At 39.8% G+C, this 20,700-nt stretch overlaps 1 protein-coding gene across 1 annotated transcript; it reads left to right on the forward strand.

The window, feature by feature from the left end:
- Positions 1–210: 210 nt before the first annotated feature.
- On the forward strand, positions 211–20,154 carry SLC30A5 (solute carrier family 30 member 5). The gene is made up of 16 exons (XM_066181236.1): positions 211–454; positions 649–771; positions 2,919–2,985; positions 4,235–4,320; positions 5,736–5,823; positions 7,593–7,680; positions 9,298–9,374; positions 10,500–10,670; positions 11,304–11,592; positions 11,952–12,160; positions 13,162–13,319; positions 13,939–14,068; positions 14,461–14,686; positions 16,054–16,280; positions 18,156–18,284; positions 18,850–20,154. The coding sequence occupies exons 1-16, from the start codon at positions 381–383 to the stop codon at positions 19,018–19,020; spliced, it is 2,313 nt and encodes a 770-aa protein (XP_066037333.1). The 5' UTR covers positions 211–380; the 3' UTR covers positions 19,021–20,154.
- Positions 20,155–20,700: the final 546 nt, after the last annotated feature.

A 20,700-nucleotide genomic window follows, 5' to 3' on the forward strand; every position in this document is an offset into this window, starting at 1 on the left:
GGAAACCGTCTCCTGATACCAGCGCAGAGTTTTGTGCCATAATAATACAAAATAAACTGATTTGCATTAAAAAAAATCCTTTACCACGGCTCCGCGTCCCGCCCCGACGGGAGGGAAACACGCCCCTCACGGTCCCGGCCCCGCCCCTCGGCGCCTGCGCACTGCTGCCGCGCAGGCGCGCTGGCGGGAGCCCCGCCTCCCGTACTTCCCGTTCGTCTCTCCCGGTTCCCGTCCCGCTCCCCCGGTTCCCATCTCCTTCCCCTGGTTCCCGCCCCGCCGCGCTGCCCGCGGGCGATGCGGTGCTCCCGGCGCAGGGCAGGCGGGCCGCTCCTGAGCCCCTGAGCGCTCGCAGCCGTTCCCCGCAGGAGCTCCGTCCCGCCATGGAGCAGCCGTACGGCGGGCAGGCCCTCGCCGGCGGCGGCGCGCTGGGGCCTGTGGATGTGCCCAGCGCCCGGTAACGGCGGCGGGGGGGAGCGGCCGCCCTGCTGCCTCCGGCGGGCGGCCCGGCGCCGTCCCTTCTTCAGGGGGGCAGCGGGCATCGCCCCGCGGCCTCCCGGGGGCGCGGGCACCGGCGGCCGTCGCTGAGGCGTCGGGGCCGGGCCCGGGCGGCGGCGTGGCAGGTGCGAACCGGGCTCTCTCCTTCTGCAGGCTGACTCGGTACATCGTGCTGCTGTGCTTCGCCAAGGTCTTGAAAGCCGTGGGGCTGTTTGAATCCTATGATCTCCTGAAAGCGGTCCACCTCGTGCAGTTTATCTTCGTAGTGCAGCTGGGGTGAGTGAGCAGGGGGTGGAACCTTGACCCCCACCCGTAATATTTCGGCTGAAGTTCTTTGACAGCGTCAAGCTTGTAGCCCTGCATTATGTTGTTGTAGTTTACTCAAAGAGGAGAAGGCATAATAGTGAATCCAGGAAGTGCTCTGTTCACAGTAGTGGTTTTTGCTTCATATTTCTGTTCACTGTAATTTCAGTATCTTGGAATGTCTCCAGTTGAAAGTGATCCATAAGGTCTATTGAGTCCAATCCTCTGCTCCTCACACAACTACCTGAAACTGAAATATATGATCAAGAGTGTTGTCCAGATACTCCTTGAGCTCTGAGAGGCTTGGAGCTGTGACACTCCTGGGGAGCCAGTTACAGTGGCTGGCCAGCCTTTTAGTGAAGAACCCTTCCGTAATGCACAATGTGAATTTATCCCGATGCAGTGTCATTCCATCTTATGCCCTGTCACTGGTCACATCTGCTCCTCCCCTGACCCTCCACTGAAGAAGGTACCATGAGATCACCCCTCAGCTTTCTCTAAGCTGAGCAAACCAAGCAACCTCAGATGCTCCTCCTGCCCTTGAGGCCTTATACCATCTTGGCTGCCTCCCCCAGACACAGTCTATATCCTTAGTTTAATATCCTTCTGGTGCAGGGGCACCCAAAATAGGACACAGGACCTCAGCTGAGGCCTCATTAGTGCATTGCAGAGCAGGACAGTCACCTTTGAGCAGCTGGTGATGCTGTGCTTGAATGCCAGTGCACCCCAGGACACAGCTGACACTTTTTTTTGACCCATATTCAACTTTCCATCAGCCCAGACCTCCAGATTTCTTTCTGTGGGGCTACTGTCCAGCCTTTTGTCCCCTTTGGGCATACAAGCAGAGTTATCCCACCACAGACAGAGTATCAGCACTTGTTCTTCTCATATCATTGGCAGCTGTCCAGCTGTCTAGTCTTTCCACATGTCTCTGTAAGACCTCTCTGCCCTCGAGAAACTTCAGTGTTTTTCCAGCTTCAGAGCTGGGCCAAGACAGCTGTTCTGACAGTGCTGTTGGTCATGGTGTGACTCTTGCTCCAGCTGGGAATCCAGTGTCACACAAATGTGCTCTCACCCTCCCAGGGGGCTGGGGAGGAGAGTCAGGAGGAAAGCAAGAAATAAAATTTATGAGTTGAGATAAGAAGAGTTGAATAATTGAAATTAATAAGCTAATAAGTTACTAATAAGTTAATAAGTGAAATACGGTAATAAAAGGAAGGGAGAGAAAGAACCCAGTAAAAAAGAAGTGATGCACAATGCAAGTGCTCAACACACAATGACAATACTCAGCCCATCCTCAAACCACAGTCAGCCCCTATCTGGGTAGTTTATATACCGAGTATATGGTATTTATGGTATGGAACATCCCTTTGTCCTGTTCAGGCCAGGTCTCCTGGCCATGCTGCCTCCCAGCTTCTTGTGCACCTGCTTGCTGCCAGAACCTGGGAAACTGTAAAGAAACTGACTTCAGATAAGCACTAAGGAACAGACAAAACTGTGTTATCAACATTGTTCTCACACTGAATTCAAGTGCTAGTGCAGTAGCACTAGGAATACTGGCTACTAGGAGTAGCAGCTACTGAGAAAGATATATCTCAGTCCACGCTGAAACCAGGACACTCAGGCGTGTCCAGATTTTGTTAACAAGGATGTAGAAGATAAGCTTTCTTTATAGTTCGTATTCCTGAAGTTCTTGTGGAATTCAGCTGCTGTTTTTCCCAGATTGAGGGGTGAGGTATGAAAACGGATAAGCAAATACACAAAAACAGTCTTTGCAAACAAAATCCTGCATCACGTTTACCTGATGAGATGTGGAAGAGCATTTATGTAATAAACTTGACAGAGCTGGAACGTTTGGAATATCATTTTTTTCCTTTTATTTCATATTCACTTGCGTTTATGGACTTCTGTCTTCCATGTTCCCAAGCCCCATAGGGATTTTTTTGCTCATCACTTTTGATCCCACTTGAAAAAGTTGTGTTCTCTGTCCTTTATTCCTACAGGACTGTGCATTCAGCATTCTATATAACTGAGCAAGATATGAGAAAGCTAGTTGTTTAGATCTGGTTTGAATAAAAAGCTGACTAATAAACTAATAGAGAACTTTCTCCTTTTGACAGGTCTGCAGTTTTTATGGTTTTGTTTCAAAAACCATTTTCTTCTGGAAAGGTGGTAACCAAGCGTCAGGTGAGCTGACATATGTAAAGGTGACTCGCGTCCTTGTAAATATTCTTGGCAATATGGCTCTTGCCAAAATTGAAAGGCAAAGATTATTCCACGTGGTTAGAGATTCAAGAGGTATGCAACTAACTCAGGATCTTGTGAGCAAGAACATTCAGTGTTCTTAGCTTTTGTCAGCTTCTTCTGAGAGTACAGTGAAAAGGCTGGTCCTTATTGCCAGGCAGGCATCTACTGTAAGGAGTGGATTTTCAACAAGAGCTGACAACTTAGCTGACTTGGACAGTTGGATAGGGAATTTCTGGACTGCCAGAATGTTGAAATGCTCCTGTCTTGTCCCTCAGAACAGAAGAGTCCCTTCTGCATGTGATGAGGGCCTAATCTAACTGCTCATCAGACCTTTTTGAGTTCCCAGTATCCCAAGGAGATTAGAGTAGGGTCAGGTTGGAACTGGCTGATTTGTAAGAAATAAACTTTGTTCACCTGCTTCATATTCATCTTGGGTTTATGTATTTGTGCGCACAAAAACTTGATCCAGTGCATGCACTAAGTAGACAGAATCTGAAGGATGGCCTCAAAGTGTTCTTGTGTCAACTGCTTTCATGACTAGATGTGTATGGCAGAATTTTTAAAATGTGAACAGGAATAAATGGCATCTTTGATTTGAGTTCAGAAAAATCTGCCCATATATGGTTTCAATTTGGTAAAAAATTTCAAATTCTGGATTTTGAAGATGATGTGTTTGTGGCAGGTGCTTTGCCTTATTTAGCATATTTCCAGAATTAATTTCTTCTAAAATTTGCATCTGAAGTTAATAAAGTATTGAATATCTGAATTACAGCCTGCTTCCTGAAGAAAGAATATAACACACACATAAAGATTTGTAGGCATGAGGTCTTAGCCACAATTTGTATATCTTATCTAGTTCTTTTTATATTTATCTGATATATACAATAGATTACAAAATGAGTAATGGACTTGATTTTTTCAACCATTTTTCAGGCTTTTTGTTGAAGAGAACTCAGATAATGTTACAGAATCTAGTACTGTGGTAGAAAAATATTCTGGCTCATAGTATGTCCAAATAAATCTTAGTGGCCTAGCAAAATATCTAAGAAAATAATCATACTTTAAATTATAGTCATAGAACTTGCAAAGCACATGTTTTCCCCTCAATTTCTACAACTATTGTGCTAGTAATAGAGTGTTTATTTTGAAACTCTGGAGATAATGATAATGAAATACCTTTCTTTTCTAGTGGATCAAAATTTTTAAGCATGCTGTTGTTGGATGTATCATTTCACTCTTGTGGTTTTTTGGTCTGACGCTTTGTGGACCACTGAGGTAAATACATATCTACTATAAATACTGTTTTTCTGTTGTGATCCTTCCCTGTCTTGCTCCTTTGATTTTTGTTTTCTGTCTGTCAGACAGTGCTGCTAGCCACTTGATGTATATCTAAAAACATAGTGAATCCTTATGAATTTTCTTGTGAAATCTTTAGTGCTTGGGGAAAAATGTACATATAATTTCTGTAGAACTGGCAAGAACTTCTTTCATGAGATGCAAGTGAAATTCTTGGTAGTGCTTAAACACTTGATGTGAGGGATACGTCAAGGTCACTCAGTGCAGTGTTTGTCACTTCCCTGCTCTCATTAATCAATTAATTAATTAATTGGTGTAATGCCAACTGTTTGTTTACCTGTTTGGAGTCCATGGCTTGATGGCTGATGGTAGCAGCTGGTGTTCCTTTGACAGGTGTCTGCAATCAATTTCTGCACTTGTTACACAGTACTTCTTTATCTGCTTGGTTGTGTGCTCTGTGTTGAAATTGGGTAACATTAGTGCCTATACAGGTAAAACCATTTGTGCTGTGTGTTAGTACTACTGACTGAATAACTATAAAAGCATAGCTAGACTCTTCCAAAAATGAAGGTTAATATATTGGAAGGCATGTTTAACCAGAGAGAGGAAAGTAAAACTTTAAATTATATATTTTATGAAGGTGAATTTTTATCATCTGCACAGGAGAAGGCATACCTGAGAATAATAACACTGTGATTAATTATATTAATGTGGATAATACTCTCATGTCTTTCTTGATGCTGGAAGTCTTGCCAAACAGAATCAGTTACATGGGTCCTAGCATATTGTATTGCTATGCAGAGATTGCAAAAGCATTTGGTAAACTTAAGAGCAATAATTACTTTCATGTTCTGCTCAAGAAAGCTGTCAGTACAGGTTGTTAGTTAGCCTTTGCTGTTTGAAGGAGGTAGCATGTAAGCTAGAATTTTTTTTTATTTTCAGCAATTAAGAGGTTTTTGAGGTGGCATAAGCTACTAGGTCATCAGCACCTCAATGAATAGGAAGCAATGCTACAGGACAGGACATCTTTTTTACTCTGGGAGCAGAAACTTTTAGAGGAGGAATTGTAGTGGGAATAACTCCATCTTGAGCAAGTTGGTATCTTGTGTTGCTAGAAGAAAATACAATTTAAAGTTATCTATAAATGAATAATTTTAATCTGTTTCTTGAATTAGGAAGTTCTTGTTTTGTAACATGTATAGTTGTCTGCAGCTAGATCTATTGCTGGTGAAGGCAAATTGATTTGTGGTTTTTTTCTTTTGAATTGTTTAAACCTGCTGTTATAATCACAGGATAAATCTTTGTTGTGTCATTAATTTTAGCTGAAATAGTGTGTATCAAGGTTGTGAGGTAAGCTCATTGTAAATGGAGTATTTATTTCATTTTTTTAATAGGACATTGTTACTGTTTGAGCACAGTGATGTGGTTGTGCTGTCACTCCTTAGCGTCTTGTTCACAAGCTCCGGTGGAGGACCAGCAAAGGTATTTAAAAATCTATTTTACCAAAATACACTGAATCCTATAAATTGAAGTACTTCTTTACCTGGAAAAAACTGTGTTTTGTATCCACATTCATAGAAAATGTGGTTTTGTTAATTCGCGGTGAAATTGTAAGATGTACCACTTGAAATAATAAATATGGCATTGAGAGAGAAACAGGAGAGGAGATGAAGGTGTTGGATATCCATGGCAAATACCCAAGAAGTTTTTCTGTTTATAGGTAGAAAAGAACCTTGAGAATTATTTTTGCACTTCAGCAGTCTTTGTATTGAGATTTTGGGTTCAAACTGACAAAAGAACATCTGTGCATGGGGTTCAAACTGATGAAAGAACATCTGTGTATGTAGTGGTCCTGGCTTAGACACTGAAGTCCAGCAATACAGTGTCCAGTTGCTGGCCTAGAATCTTCAAAGTGTTTAGCTTTTCACATACGTTGTTTCTTTCTGCCAGAAAACTCTGTAGGTACTTTGATGTCTGTGTGATCCAGTGTGTGCTGAATACTTAGGACCTTTCATTTAATTGAAGACCTATACCTGAGGCATGCTCTGTTTCAAGTTGCACTGCACATACTTTTGCAAGGTGTTCTCTAAATGTACCAAATGAGCCCTAAATGGAATGAACTTATCCCAATACCTAGTCTTGAGCACTTTCACTCAAAAACAGTAACAGGAAAATGCCTGCTGTTATACCTGAGGCTAGAAGGGAAGTCTCACTTTGGTGTCATCTCAGGCTGGGAGTTCTGAAATCTGTGTCCCATAACTGCACTGGAGTCCCCTAAGCAGCCTTAGAGTGAAGTCACAGTCATCTGCACTGACACTCTGTGGTCACCCCCTGCGAACTGAGAAGCTTAGGACATCCAGCATGAAAATCATGTTGAAGAAGACAAATTACTCTCTCCAGCTGATTACCAAAAGGATGGATGTAGAGCTTCAGAGAGGTTCTTTGTCAGTCTGTATCTTACAGGGCCACGCTTGGCAATTAGGCTCCGTATCTTAAGGCAGCAGAAACAAGGGAGCAATAACGGTGTCCTCTGAATGTTTCAACTTTCTGAAATGAACTGGTCAACTGGCTTTCTGCAACAAGAATGTGATAGGTCTATTTGGTTTTAAAACATAAATTGTAATAGTACTTTTCAGACATAGAGCTCAGTATCTAGCCAAGATGATGGGTACCAAAAATTGCAGTGGTTTAAGTCTGGATGGTGAAAGCTCTGGGAGCTGGAATTTCCTAGCTACCTCTGTCATTTCCCCACAAAAGCACCTCATAGCTGTTCTTTCTCATAGTCTTTACATAGTTCTTTACCCTTAAGGTCCCATAAGATGAAATTCAGCAGTTTGTACAGATCTTGTTTTTAGTTCATTGATGCTACAAAATATTAAATCATCAGGCTGAAGTAGCAGTGCCTTCTGGCAGGCAGAAAGACACCATGAAGAAGGTGATCACACTTAAAGTTCATAAGATACCAGCATCTAGCTTGCTGCAGTGATGATATGTCCTGAGTTACCTGGTAAGTCTGAAAACCAGACAAAATGTGAAATTATATTGTCAAGGTCACTTTCTTAAAAATAATAGGAATTTCTTCAGTGGTTTTCTTATGAAATAAAGTATGTTTACATTGATCAGGAAGCAGGGAAGGACGGGACTGATTTCCTGGATTTTTTTACAGTAATCTGTTGTAGCAGTTGAGAAATACTTGGGGTTTTTTGTTGTTTGGTTGTTTATTGTTTGATTGGTTTTGGTTTTTTTTACAGACAAGAGGTGCTGCATTTTTCATCATAGCTGTCATCTGCTTACTACTTTTTGATAATGATGACCTCATGGCTAAAATAGCAGAACATCGTATCCTTTCTTGTTACGTAAAAAAAGCAAGTGACTGGAGCAGAGAAAATGTGAAATTAAGTGTATTGAATTAAATTATAATTAGAAGTGATTTTGAAGTAAATTTTCAATTGATAATCCCATCACAGTGTATCTACTGTGGGGCAGTAAAAACGAACAAGATGAAAGTAAACTTTCCAAAGGAAGAATAAAAACATGGAATTACAGATGCAAATGGTGTATTCTGGAACCTTATTGATGAATTTACTTAGTTTTCACTGAGTAGAATCATAAAATAGAATCATAGAATGGCCTGAGTTGGAAGGCACCTTAAGATGATCAAGTGCAACTGTTAACCCAGCACTGCCAACCCCACCACTAAATCATATTCCTAAGTGCTACATCTGTATATCTTTTAAGAGCCACCAGGGATGTTCATTCAGCCATTTCCTTGGGCAGCCTGTAACAATGATTGATAATCCTTTCTGAAGAAATTCTTCCGAATACTCAATCTACTCAATACTAATACTTGATGCGACTTAAGGCCATTTCTTCTTGTCCTGTCAGAAAAAACTGACCCCTACCTGGGTTCAGCATCCTGTCAGATAGTTGTAGAGTGTGATAAGATCTCCCCTGTGCCTCCTTTTCTCCAGACAAAACACTCCTACCTCCATCAGCTGCTCCTTGTAAGTGCTCTCCAGCTCTGTTGCCATTCTTTGAACACACCTCAATGTCTTCTTGTACTTAGGGGCCCAAAACCGGACACAGCACTTGAGGTGTGGCCTCACCAGTGCCCAGCACAGGGGGACAATCCCTGCCCTACTCCTGCTGGCCACACCATTGCTGATCCAGGCCAGGATGCCATTGGCCTTCTTGGCCACCTGGGCACAGCCTGGCTCATGTTCATTCATTGTCACCAGCACCCCCAGGTCCTTGCCAGCCCGTTTCTCCCAGCCTGTGGCCCTGCCTGGGGCTGTTGTGACCCAAGGACAGGACCCAGCCCTGGACCTTGTTGAGCCTCACACCATTGGCCTCAGCCCGTGATCCAACCTGTCCAGATTCCTCTGCAGAGCCTTCCTGCCCTCCAGCAGATCAGCACTCCCCCCCAGACTGGCAGACTGGCGTCACCTGCAAACTGCCTGAGGGTGCACCTGATCTCATTCAGATCACTGATGAATACATTAAACTGGCCCCAGTACTGAGCCCTGGGAGCAGCACTGGTGACTGAACACCAGCTGGATGTAACTCCCCTCATTGCCACTCTGGGCCCAGCCACCCAGGCAGTTTTCACACCACGAACAGGCCACCTGCCCAAGCCAGGAGCAGCTGGTTTCTCTGGGAAGACTATGTGGGAAATGGTGTCTAAGGCATCCATGCAGCCCTAGAGTCCATGCATCCACAGCTTTTCCTTCATTCACTGGGCAGGTCACTCCATCACAGAAGATCAGGTTGGTCAGTCAGGACGTGCCTTTCACAAACCCATGCGGGGGGGCTGCTCCTGATCCCTGGTTGTCCTCAGTATGTCAACACACCATGACGTTCAGTTTGCTTACCTCTGCTTCCTGTGTTCTACTACCTTCGCATGTTTTTGTTTAAAAAAAAAAATCTAATTAAACTCTTCCTTAATTTTTTGTTTAGCTGAGGGGCATCATGACAGTGCTCTTACTCATGTACTGTATACAATCATTGCTTTCCTGGGTGTTGCAGATCACAAGGTAAGTAATGTGTATTGTATAATCTTTATCTTAAGTTTTACAGGTAAGAATTTCAGAGCTAATCCAAGCTTGAATCAAAACAAAAAGGTTGAACATCCCCATCCCATATTGGGACTGGATTTTAATTTTTGCCTCTGACTGGAGTATGAGGAGCTTCAATACAGCAAGCCAGGCCATACAGTATTCATCCTCTGTAGGTGATAAGGACTTCACTGTAATGCATAGCCTAACAAGTCTCATTAAAATTACGTGAAATTCTATTTCATAAGTGTTCTGGGTGTTTATAATGCTTTACCTACAAAACACTTCTTACTCACTTTTGGGGTCTGTGTTTTGTTTCTGCGTCTTTAGCTTTCCCCAGTCTTTCCTCTACTTTAGACTTGTATTTGAAAACACAGATTCTGATACTTCTCAGTCCCATTGTAATTGGTGGTATGAATAGCTGAATATCATGACCTGACTGTACAGGACTGACCTGGCTGATTGAGTTGTGTTGGCTTAGTCTTGCTAAAGTGGCTTCATTGAGGACTAAAACGGGAAAAAATATGGAGCAGCTGAAAAAGTATTAATATAAAAATAAATATTAGAAAGACTGGCTAATGGTGCAAAAAAGCCAGTGTGATCTAAGAGAGATGAGATGCTGTGTATCTTTCATTTAAAGAGCAATTTTGAAAAAGTATATTGTGAAGAAATATGGTGTGTTCAAAGGTAAGTGGAGAAAAAGGTTAAGAAAGGTTTAGAGGACAAGATGATGTTAATCTTTGGGGGTTTATGTATGATTTCAACATGCTTTGAATAATGGAAGATGGGAAAACTTTGGGTGATTTTTCTTCTTCCTCAGATGCTGTTTGCTACCATTTTGCTGCTGCTGTATGCTGATTAACACTATTGAGAGTTTTACAGTTCGGCTCATATTAGGCTGTTGTGAATAGTGCTAAGGCACAACTATATATGTTATGTTACTGTTTTTTGCTATAGTAAAATTAGAGAAAGTATCATAGTTTTGACTTTTGTTTCCAGCTTAAGGAAAGCACATTAATATTTTCTTTCTGTAAGTGTCACTGTGTTTGGAGAGAGGTTTTTTGGTACTTAAGGAATGCTAATGGAATCTCTTTATGTCTCCAGGGTGGAGTACTGCTTCTGGTACTGGCATTATGCTGTAAGGTTGGTTTTCACATGGCATCCCGAAAACTATCTGTAGATGTAGGTGGAGCAAAGCGTCTTCAAGCTTTGTCTCATCTTGTTTCCGTCCTTCTGTTGTGCCCATGGGTTATTGTTCTCTCTCTGACAACAGAGGTAAGATAATAAGTACAAAGATAAACCATCTTTTGTAATGTTTGTGAATTGCAATTTAAATCTTTCCTTTAAGGTATCTTTAAAATTACCAATGTTGCTGTCTTTATTTTAGTAGTAAGCTTTGTTTGAAATTTTCCCTTTATGCCTTTCTTCTGTATTTGTTTTTATCTGTCTGATACTTTAATTTCCTCCTTTGTGTGATAACTGTATTTCATCTTTCTAGCTCAGATATTATATCTTGGGTTCATCTACTAACTTTGCACAAGCACTAATGACTATATAAATACAGTGCTCTTTTATCCCTAAGAAATAGATAATTTATTGTCATTTTAAGAAATGCTCTTTATGCTTGTGTGCATAGGGAGAGTAGCCCATGGCAACTATGGCATTGAATATGGAAAGTATTTTAAATTAATATGAAAGTATTTAAAATAAAGTACTTTAGTGCATTTTAGATATATGTCTCCTTTTATATCTGGCACGATGTGTTTATGTGATAAATTGAAAGTATAAAATATTTATGTTTTATGGATTAATGAAACTAATTGTAATTCAAGTAAACTACATTTAAGGCTATAAATGCAATCACTCTTCTGGTGAGCAGTCCTGTTTGAAATTTATTTTTTGTTGCAGAGTAAAGTAGAGTCTTGGTCTTCTCTCATCATGCCTTTCATAACAGTCATCTTTTTTGTTGTGATCCTGGATTTCTACGTGGAGTCCATATGCTCTGTGAAGATGGAAGCTTCCACCTGTGCCCGATATGGATCCTTTCTTATTTTCATTAGTGCACTGCTTTTTGGAAACTTTTGGACGCATCCAATAACAGACCAGCTGCGAGCTATGAACAAGCCACCACACCATGAAAGCACAGAGCATGTTCTTTCTGGAGGGGTGGTAGTGAGTGCTGTCTTCTTTGTTTTATGTACGTATTCTTATCTAAACTATAGTAAATCTGTGGTCTGTTTGACTGGGAAGCCAATCAGAAAATTGAGGTGTGCAGAATTCTTTTGGATGAGCTTTATGGATACTTTTGAATAAGGGCAGCCTGTAGCTTTTCGCTCTTTTACTGTCTGTCTACAGAAAAAAAAAGAGGTGTATGATCTGTTGTGGAAGTGATGATCTAATTTTACATAGCAATGAAATCCAATAATAAACCTCAGGATGCAGCTGACAATCAATTTGCTGCCTGAAAATTCCATGTAAACTTTGCTGATTAAACACATTACGAAATAGTTGTGAAGCTTAGAAACAGCAACAAAAACTTCAATACTTCCCTTGCAGCTGCCAATATCCTGTCCTCCCCCTCCAGGAAAGGGCAGAAGGGTACCCTTATTGGCTATTCCCCTGAAGGCACTCCTCTCTATAACTTCATGGGTGATGCATTACAGCAAAGCTCCCAGTCATTGCCCCGGTTTATTAAGGAGTCACTGAAACAAATCCTTGAGGAGTATGATTCTCGGCAGATCTTCTATTTCTTGTGCCTAAATCTGGTAAGTGCATGGTGTTTTTTCTTCAAACCCAATCACAACAGTGCACATATAATACAGAAAGAAGAGTTATTCCTTAGAAGATTCCCATTATCGATTGGTTTGACAGTGACCTTTGACAGAGCAATTTAAGTAGTTGTCACTGATTTGTTGTTGCAGTGCAGCACTGGTTCTGTGTGTAAGGGATACTCCAACAACTGAATACTTGTATGATAGTATCTTCAAGGTTGAGATAACCTCAATCTTGCCAGCAGATAAGGTGAAACTGATAAGGATGGAGACAACAAAATAGGTGTGGGATTGATTAGTGTCGTATTGGACGAGGCTAGTTGTATTTTTAGCTTCTCTCTTTCTTGAATTGGAAAAGATGATGCAGTAGGCAAAATTGATAGAACTCATTTGCAAAGATCTCCAGGAAAAGAAGGGAAGAAACTTGACATATATGTGTTAACTGTAAGGAATTCCATTCTGGAATATGAAAGATTGGAAAAAAGTTTTTAGGCAGATAGATTAATAATAGTAAAATGTACAGGGTAAACGTATCTATTAAAAATGTTTCCTTGTGTATCTTTCTCAGAGCCAATTCCTAAGATTTAAATAGTCAACTTACTGGTGAAGAAAATGTTGGCATAACAGGTTTATGGACAGCATTACTTTTACAGTAATAATGTATCAGATCAGAGCTCTTGCATTTTTAATGATAAAATGCTTAGAATTTTGTCTGCAGAATGTCAGTTTAAAATTCAAAAGAAGAAATTCACTCCTGCAGAGAGCTGTTTTTTTATGTGTGAGGCTTTAAGGAGAGTAGGTTCAAAAATGTCTCTTTTTAGACTTGGAATGCATCATGTATTTCATTTGAGGAGAGAAAAAATGGTCTAGAAATACTTAGAGCAATACCTTTGAAAAATGTTGAGTGTTCTGTGAAAAGAATATCCTTCTATCTACCAAAACATTAATACACAAGTTAATATTTAAGGAAAAATTCAAACTCTGTTTTGTTTTAGGCTTTCACTTTTGTGGAGCTTTTTTATGGAGTATGGACCAATAGCCTTGGTCTTATTTCTGATGGATTTCACATGCTGTTTGATTGTTCTGCATTAGTGATGGGGCTTTTTGCAGCTCTGATGACAAGGTGGAAAGCAACTCGCATCTTTTCGTATGGGTATGTGTCTTGGGTTCTTTAAGGACTGTTTGAAACTTAACTCTTCTTGCTCATTTTCAAAATGTCTTGGTATGTATGGGATATTTTACTAATGCATGCTTCTGTGGGTTTTTGCTGTGTCTTTTCTGTTCCATTTGCGCTCATGTTATTCTCCACTTAACCTGTGCAGAAAACATGTCTGAAATGCAATTTTCATTTATCTCTACAAGTAAAACTTTTATCACTGTGAATATTCTTTAGAAATTAGCTCCTGCAAGGCATTTATGTCAAACAAAAATCTATGTTAAAAACCAGTGCTCACAGGAAGATTTAGATTCAGCTGATGTAATTAAACCTTATATGATTGTATAGCAGTCTAACAGTTTGAAGTCTTAAATGGGCAGTATATATAAGAGAATACTTCCGTATTGTTTTATTATAATGGAGTTTGGACAGTTGGAAACTGGCAACCTCTTGGTCAGAAAAAAATAATTCAGAAATTGAGGCATGATTCTGTGACATTGAGGAAAATCACAGCAATCTTAATACCGTATTGAAAGAATTATAACTTTATTATAACTTTGATATTTGTTCAGAGTACCCATTCTTCACTCTGTAAAGTATGCATGTTTACTTTCAGGTACGGACGTGTAGAAATTCTCTCTGGATTTATTAATGGCCTCTTTCTGATGGTGATTGCTTTCTTTGTCTTTATGGAGTCAGTGGCGAGACTGGTAGATCCTCCAAACATAGATACAAACATGCTAACAGTAAGTTTTGTCCTTGTGTTTCAGTGTAGTTTTGCAGTTAATGGTAAATTTATGTTTATCTCCAGGGTGATAGTCCTTCCAAGTACCTGAAGGGAGCCTTCAGGAGAGCTGGAGAGGAATTTTTTGCCAGGGCATTTAGTAGACAAGGGGAAATGGCTTCAAAGTGAAGCTGGGTAGGTATAGATTAGATATTAGGAATTAATTAGATATTAGGAAGGAATACTTTACTGTGAAAGTGGTAAGGTACTGGAAGGAGGTTGCCCAGAGAAGTTGTGGGCTTCCACAGTTTTCCTTAATTAAGTGCATGGTATTTTTGTTTACTGTGTTCTAGAAGATAAGTTTGAATACCTTTGAGGATGCAGGGAAGTTAAAGACTGTTCTCCCTCTCACAGCCAGTCTCTGTTGGAGGGCTGATTGTAAACCTGGTTGGTATCTGTGCCTTCAGCCACGCACACTCCCACGGGGCTTCTCGGGGAGGCTGCCCCACACATGATCACAGCCACTCTCACCACGGCCACAGCCACAGCCATGGGCACGGCCATTCCCACAGTGACCATGGGCATAGCCACGGACATTCTCATGGATCCTCTGCAGGAGGCATGAACACCAACATGAGAGGTAAGTACAGACTGTTGGATCACAAGTGACATACGTGACTTCTAGGAGACTGAAGATTTTCAGGATCAGATCTATGCAGTGTTATGTGTTATGCCTCAATCTAAAAACGCTCTCAAGGAGTGATCTGACAGGCATTAAATGTGCTATACAAGAATTGCTCAAACCATTTATGAATTTAACTTGGAGAAACTTGAAATGTTTCTGTGCAGATGTGTGTAATACATAAGGAACAATAAAAAGCAGTAATCTGTAGTACTTGCTAACGTTAATAAAGGTCACTGTAAACCATACTCAAAAAGATTTATGTCCTTGTTTCTAAGTTCAAACTGGAAATGAAAGTACAAGGTCGGTATCTATAAAGATACCACCATGCTTCTAGGAATTGTGTGACAGCTGGTTATAAAACACTGGGAAGGGGATAAGAAGCAGGAGAACAAATAAGAGACCAGCAGTAGAATATGCTTTTATTTGTGATTCAGAAGATAAAGTGGTAAAGAAAAACTTTTAAATCTGAAATCATGAGCTAACTGAGAAGGACACTGTATATGAAAGTTCAGCATAGATTTTTTTTCTCTAGTAGATAGAAAGTAGTTATTTACCAACTGTCTGGCCTACTAAGAAAAACCTTTAAAAGAATTGTGTTTTCTGTGTAAGCTTGTCAGAATGTGGTGAATAGTCTCATGTTTCATAGGTTGTTTTTATGTCTTAACTCAGTTGGTTATGCTGGTTATTCATATTTATGATGTCTGTAATTTTTTAAAGTCTGCCTATAGTCATGTTTCAATATTCTTTAAAATCCTGACACTTAACTAGCACTAATCGTACCGATGGTTGGGAGTGTATTTTTCTATGCCCATTGAGTGTACATTGAGAATGAATCCACAATTAAAGCAGTAGAAAGTATAAAATTCATAGCAGTAGCACAGAGAGAATTCTCCTGTAAAATCAGAGTAGAATTGGCATACAAAAAAACAACCAGTACATTAAAGTGTGTCCACAGTAGCAAGTCAGTGCATGTACACTGATCTTCTGACTCTGTTAGGGATCAGTGAGTTCTTATATACAGAGTTAAATGATTATGCTATATTGTACAAATCCCACTGACAATTTAAAGACTATTCACATGTACTTTAGTCTGTGGATGTCTACTTAGATCGTTGCCCCATAGATGAAAAACTGTTTTTTACATTAATTTGCAGTTAAACATTAGAAGAGCTAAATATTTAGTGTATTTTCTCCCAGGTTAGGCAGAGAGTTGTCTCTGTTAAGCTTGAGGATATTTAGTAAGCCTTACTAATTTTCTGCTATTGAATATATACATACATTTTAGACAGAACTGTTAATCACTGTGTTTGTTTTGGTTTTAGGTGTGTTTCTGCATGTGTTAGCAGACACTCTTGGCAGTGTTGGTGTTATCGTATCCACGATATTTATTCAGCAATTTGGATGGCTCATAGCTGATCCGCTCTGCTCTCTCTTCATTGCTACATTGATTTTTCTTAGTGTTATCCCACTATTGAAAGATGCCTGTCAAGTGCTTTTATTGAGGATACCTCCAGAACAGGAGAAAGATCTGCATGCTGCTTTAGAAAAGGTACAATTATAAATGGCGTTAAATACAAACATACAAAGCTGTAACTGTTTTTAATGATTATTTAACTCAAGCAGTTCAGTCAGACAGCTTCTGTTTGTCTTTTAGACAACTTCATGTCTCAAGTTATTTAAAATCTATTTTGCAGAGAAGTGACAGGATGACTAGTTCTAACTATAAAAATTGGTTTGCAGCGAAAAAGACTTCCACTGCTTTTTGCTTTTATGGGTAGCCCATAATTTCAGACAAGTATGGTAACAGTTTGGTAAATGTACAACACCGTAGTACTGAGAAAGTAGTATGGCAATCCCCCATACCTGCAGCCTTTTTAAACTCGTTACGAACATTCAGGCTACAGGATTATATCATGAGCTTGTAATTTCAAGTTTTCTGATTTATCCATATCACAAACGATATACTGGTTCACAGTAGGTGGGATGGCAAAACTTCAGCTTTTTTTTTCTAATTATTTTCTCATTCTAAACTGTTCTCTTCCTGTCTGGTGCAGTATGGTATCTGCCTTGAGGCTGTACCTAATCTTTGCTGTTGCCTCATTTTTAAGTTCCTGCTCAGAATCGTAATGTGGACCTCAGTATGGAGAACTCCTCTCTGTAAAAGAATGAGTTAAACGTTCTTTGAGGATGCCATCAAGTAGAGGCTTCAAGGAAGACTATCCTTATGCTGTCCTGTCAGTTATCAGACGGGAAAATGTGTTCTTATCTGCAAGAGAAAGAAAAGAACAAATGGGAATTTTCTGGGAGAGATCCATGTAGTGAAAGGAAAGTGACGTGCAGAGTGTGGTTTCACTTTTTGATGAGGGAAGACAGTAATTCTGAGAGACTGGAGGGAAAAAAAAGTACTTTCTGAGAACAAAAGACTATTTGATTAAAAGATAATAGGAAAAGCATTTTTAAAATTACATCACAATAAAACAGTGTGTTTGCTCTAGTTTGACCCCGTTCAGCAGCCAAACATCCGTACAGCCACTTGCTCACTTCCCTCCTTTACCACCACCACCACCACCATAAGCATAAGCAAAAAAACTCTGGGGGCAATACAACAGGTGAACGAAGAGCAGTGGACAAAAGAAAAAAGGCAGTGTACCACCTCTCACAAGCATAGTGATTCCCAGGCAGTCCACAGACAACAGCCACCTTGGAAGCCAAAATTATTTTTATCATCTACCCCAGTTTTTACTGCTGAGCAAGGTGTTACATGGCATGATTATCTGGACAGCTTGGGTCAGCTGCCCTGGCTGTGTCACCTCCCTTGCTTCTTGCCCATCCCTAGCTACCCACTAGGGCAAGGGCAAAGTGGGAAAAATGGAAAGCCTTGAAACTGACTGATAGAAAAGAGGAAGCCTGAACAGTTCAGCAAAGCCATATCATTGATGTGTTATCAAAATGGTTTTGGGCAGAAATCCAAAACACAGCACCTTATCAGCTACTCTGAAAAACCATCACAGCCAACCCAAAACAAAGATCAGTTTGAAAAAAGTGTACATTATGGAATATAAGTTACATCTCTGAATAAAGTTCAGCTATGATAACTAAATATACCTGCTAAACAGTGAGGTAACAAGTGCCCTGGTAGATGCCAGACCTATTCTGATTAGTCTGTCCATTTATATTCCTGTGATCTGTTCTTTAAATCAGGGGTTTTTTTTTCCTTCATCCTATTTAGCATTGCTCTTCTGGGGTTTTCATTTAGTTTTACTATTACCTTCTAGAATTTTACAGTAGTAACAAGGTAACCTTTCAATACAAGGTATTTCTGAAAAGCTGTGCTACAGTTTTGTTTCTTTGGGAAATATTACCCACCAATAGCCATGTACACGTTTAAAATTACTTTATTTTTGCTAATGAAATTTCTTCACAGATTCAAAAAATAGAGGGAGTTATATCCTACAGAGATCCTCATTTTTGGTGTCACTCTGCAACTGTTGTGGCAGGCACAATACATGTGCAAGTGGTGTCAGATGTGATGGAGCAGAGAATTGTACAGCAGGTAAAGTGCAAGGTCTTTAAACTCTTTATTTTCTTCTCGGCATCTCCCTTTTGGTCACAGACTGAAATTTCAAGCTGACATGTATGATTATTTTTTTTTTCTTGGAGCTCAGAGCTGGTCTCTAACCCTGTAGTGCCCCTTGCCTGCTTAGCTTGAAATTAGTTGTGTAAAGAGTTGTTTGCTAGAACATCTACCAAAACACTGAGGGAAAGTGGCACTACATCTGCTCTGAGAAAAGAAGGGGAGGTGTAAAAACAGGGAATAAACAGTAGGGATATCTGGATGCTAATCATGTGTCTGAAACAATTACCACTACCTATCTGCCATGGGGTTTTATTTTCCTTAAAGAAATACATACTTCCTTATGCAAAACACTGACAATCACCCAGTGTGCAGAAGTTATAAAGCAGTACCCTCTTAAACTACTCTTTGCTTTCCAGAGAATTGAATTCTTCCCAGTGTTAAATGGAGGGTTTTTTTACAGTATTGCAGAGCCAGCATACTGCAGGTTACTGTGAGATACATGTGAAGTGCAAACTAATGTTCATTTTACCACCCTGTTTAGGTCACAGCAATTCTGAAAGATGCTGGTGTAAACAACTTAACTGTCCAAGTGGAGAAGGAAGCTTATTTTCAACACATGTCTGGACTCAGTACAGGATTTCAGGATGTCCTTGCAATGACTCAGCAGCTAGAATCCATGAAATACTACAAAGATGGTACTTACATCATGTGATACAAAGTTGTATTTGCCAAAGGAGATGTAAATGGTAAAGCTGTTGGATTCCATATTTGTATTTTTGCCGGGGGATCTTGCACATATGTGTACAGAAACAAATGCACTATATATTTGAATTTTTTTAAGTGTACTATCTTTGTTAATTGGATTGAGATGCTTTTATAAAGGAAATAAGAAGGACTTGAGTACTTGCTGTAAATGTGAAAATAATCAAAATCTTATATACTATACTTGGTGTTTATTAAAAAGAAGTCTTGAAACTTGTAGATGAGCACAGATATATTCCATACTTTCTCTAAAGTGTGGAACATTGGTATTGTAATTTCTTGTTAGCCGTGGGAAATAGAAGTAGTTTATATTGGAATTGGAAACATAATCAACTGGGCACTGTTTTTCTTTCTTTCATGGACAGCTTAAAGACTCTTGGAAAGAAAAAAAACCCACTTTATTATGGGGAGTAAAAAACATCAAGTCCTGTGTTTTGCATACTTTGTTAGATAACGGAAATATACAGTTTTTATATTATGTCCCAGCATACAAATCTGATTTCTACACTTAATGCATCAGAGCAAATATGTGTTACCATTTTACATTTGTATCGAACTTTTTTTTTAAGAACCAAAATCCACCTATTTAACAGTGAGAAATAGGGAAAGGCAGAAAAATCAAAACGCTTTTTCCTGGGAAGACTCAGAATCATATCTCAAACCACTCTGTAAAATAAAAGTTTTTGTACTTTTTGTATGATTAACCAGAAATGCAATATTTGAAGTCTAGAAGTAATAAATCAGTGAGCATCCTAGCACTCAGTTAAACTTCATCTCTTCCAGATAGGTTATTTTACTCAATTTTTTAGCAATACCATGGCAGCTGCAGGTGTACTGTAGCCAACTGTACCTCCATGTATTACCTAGGGAACAAGTTCAGGTTTAAAATGCTAGACTGTGACAGTAGTCTTTGACTTTACAAGCTGCCGAAATGAACAGTAAATTGACACTTCCTGACTGGAAAGTGAAAGAGTGCCTTTAAGAAGGAATTACGGATGTTGAGGACTTAATACTGCAAAGAAAACAAATCTGTGTGTTTAGTGAAAACCTATCAATGGGGTAATAAAATACATCTTCAGAGGCAGTTGTGCTTACATCTGTTTACAGGCTTCTTGTGCCCCCTCTTCTTGTCTGTAGCACATTAATATATTCCTTGAAATATAAGAAATTAATTCAGTTGTTAACAACAATGAATATATCTTTCATCATGCCATGTATCATAGCAATATTGTTTTGTCATACTGTTTTCTTGTTTCTGGTCTTCGGGGGTTCTTGAATACCACAATAAAAAGAATAGACTTGATGTTAGTGAAATTGAAGGACAGAGCAGAGTGATAAAGGAATTATATAATTGGAGGAGATTTACTAAGAATGCAGTCAGGGCTGTCCTTGAGCCATTCAGCTTGTCTTGTGATCAGATTGTTCATACAACTTCAGTGGTTTCTTTTGTTACTCTTGAAGGAGTTCCTGGTGTGCTATCTTAAAACACTATCTGCAGTACAAGACTGACTTGGAAAACTGTGGTCAGAAAATTTCTAGAAGTTGCATTGCATTTGTGTAGAGTGATGAAGATTAAGTGCATAAATCGCAGTCCCTCATGTCTTGGGACAGCGCTGAGAGTCAGCCACCT

This window comes from Chamaea fasciata, unplaced genomic scaffold (genome assembly GCF_029207755.1).
Source record: "Chamaea fasciata isolate MVZ Bird 193981 ecotype frontalis unplaced genomic scaffold, bChaFas1.0.hap1 SCAF_4, whole genome shotgun sequence".
Taxonomy (NCBI): domain Eukaryota; kingdom Metazoa; phylum Chordata; class Aves; order Passeriformes; family Sylviidae; genus Chamaea; species Chamaea fasciata.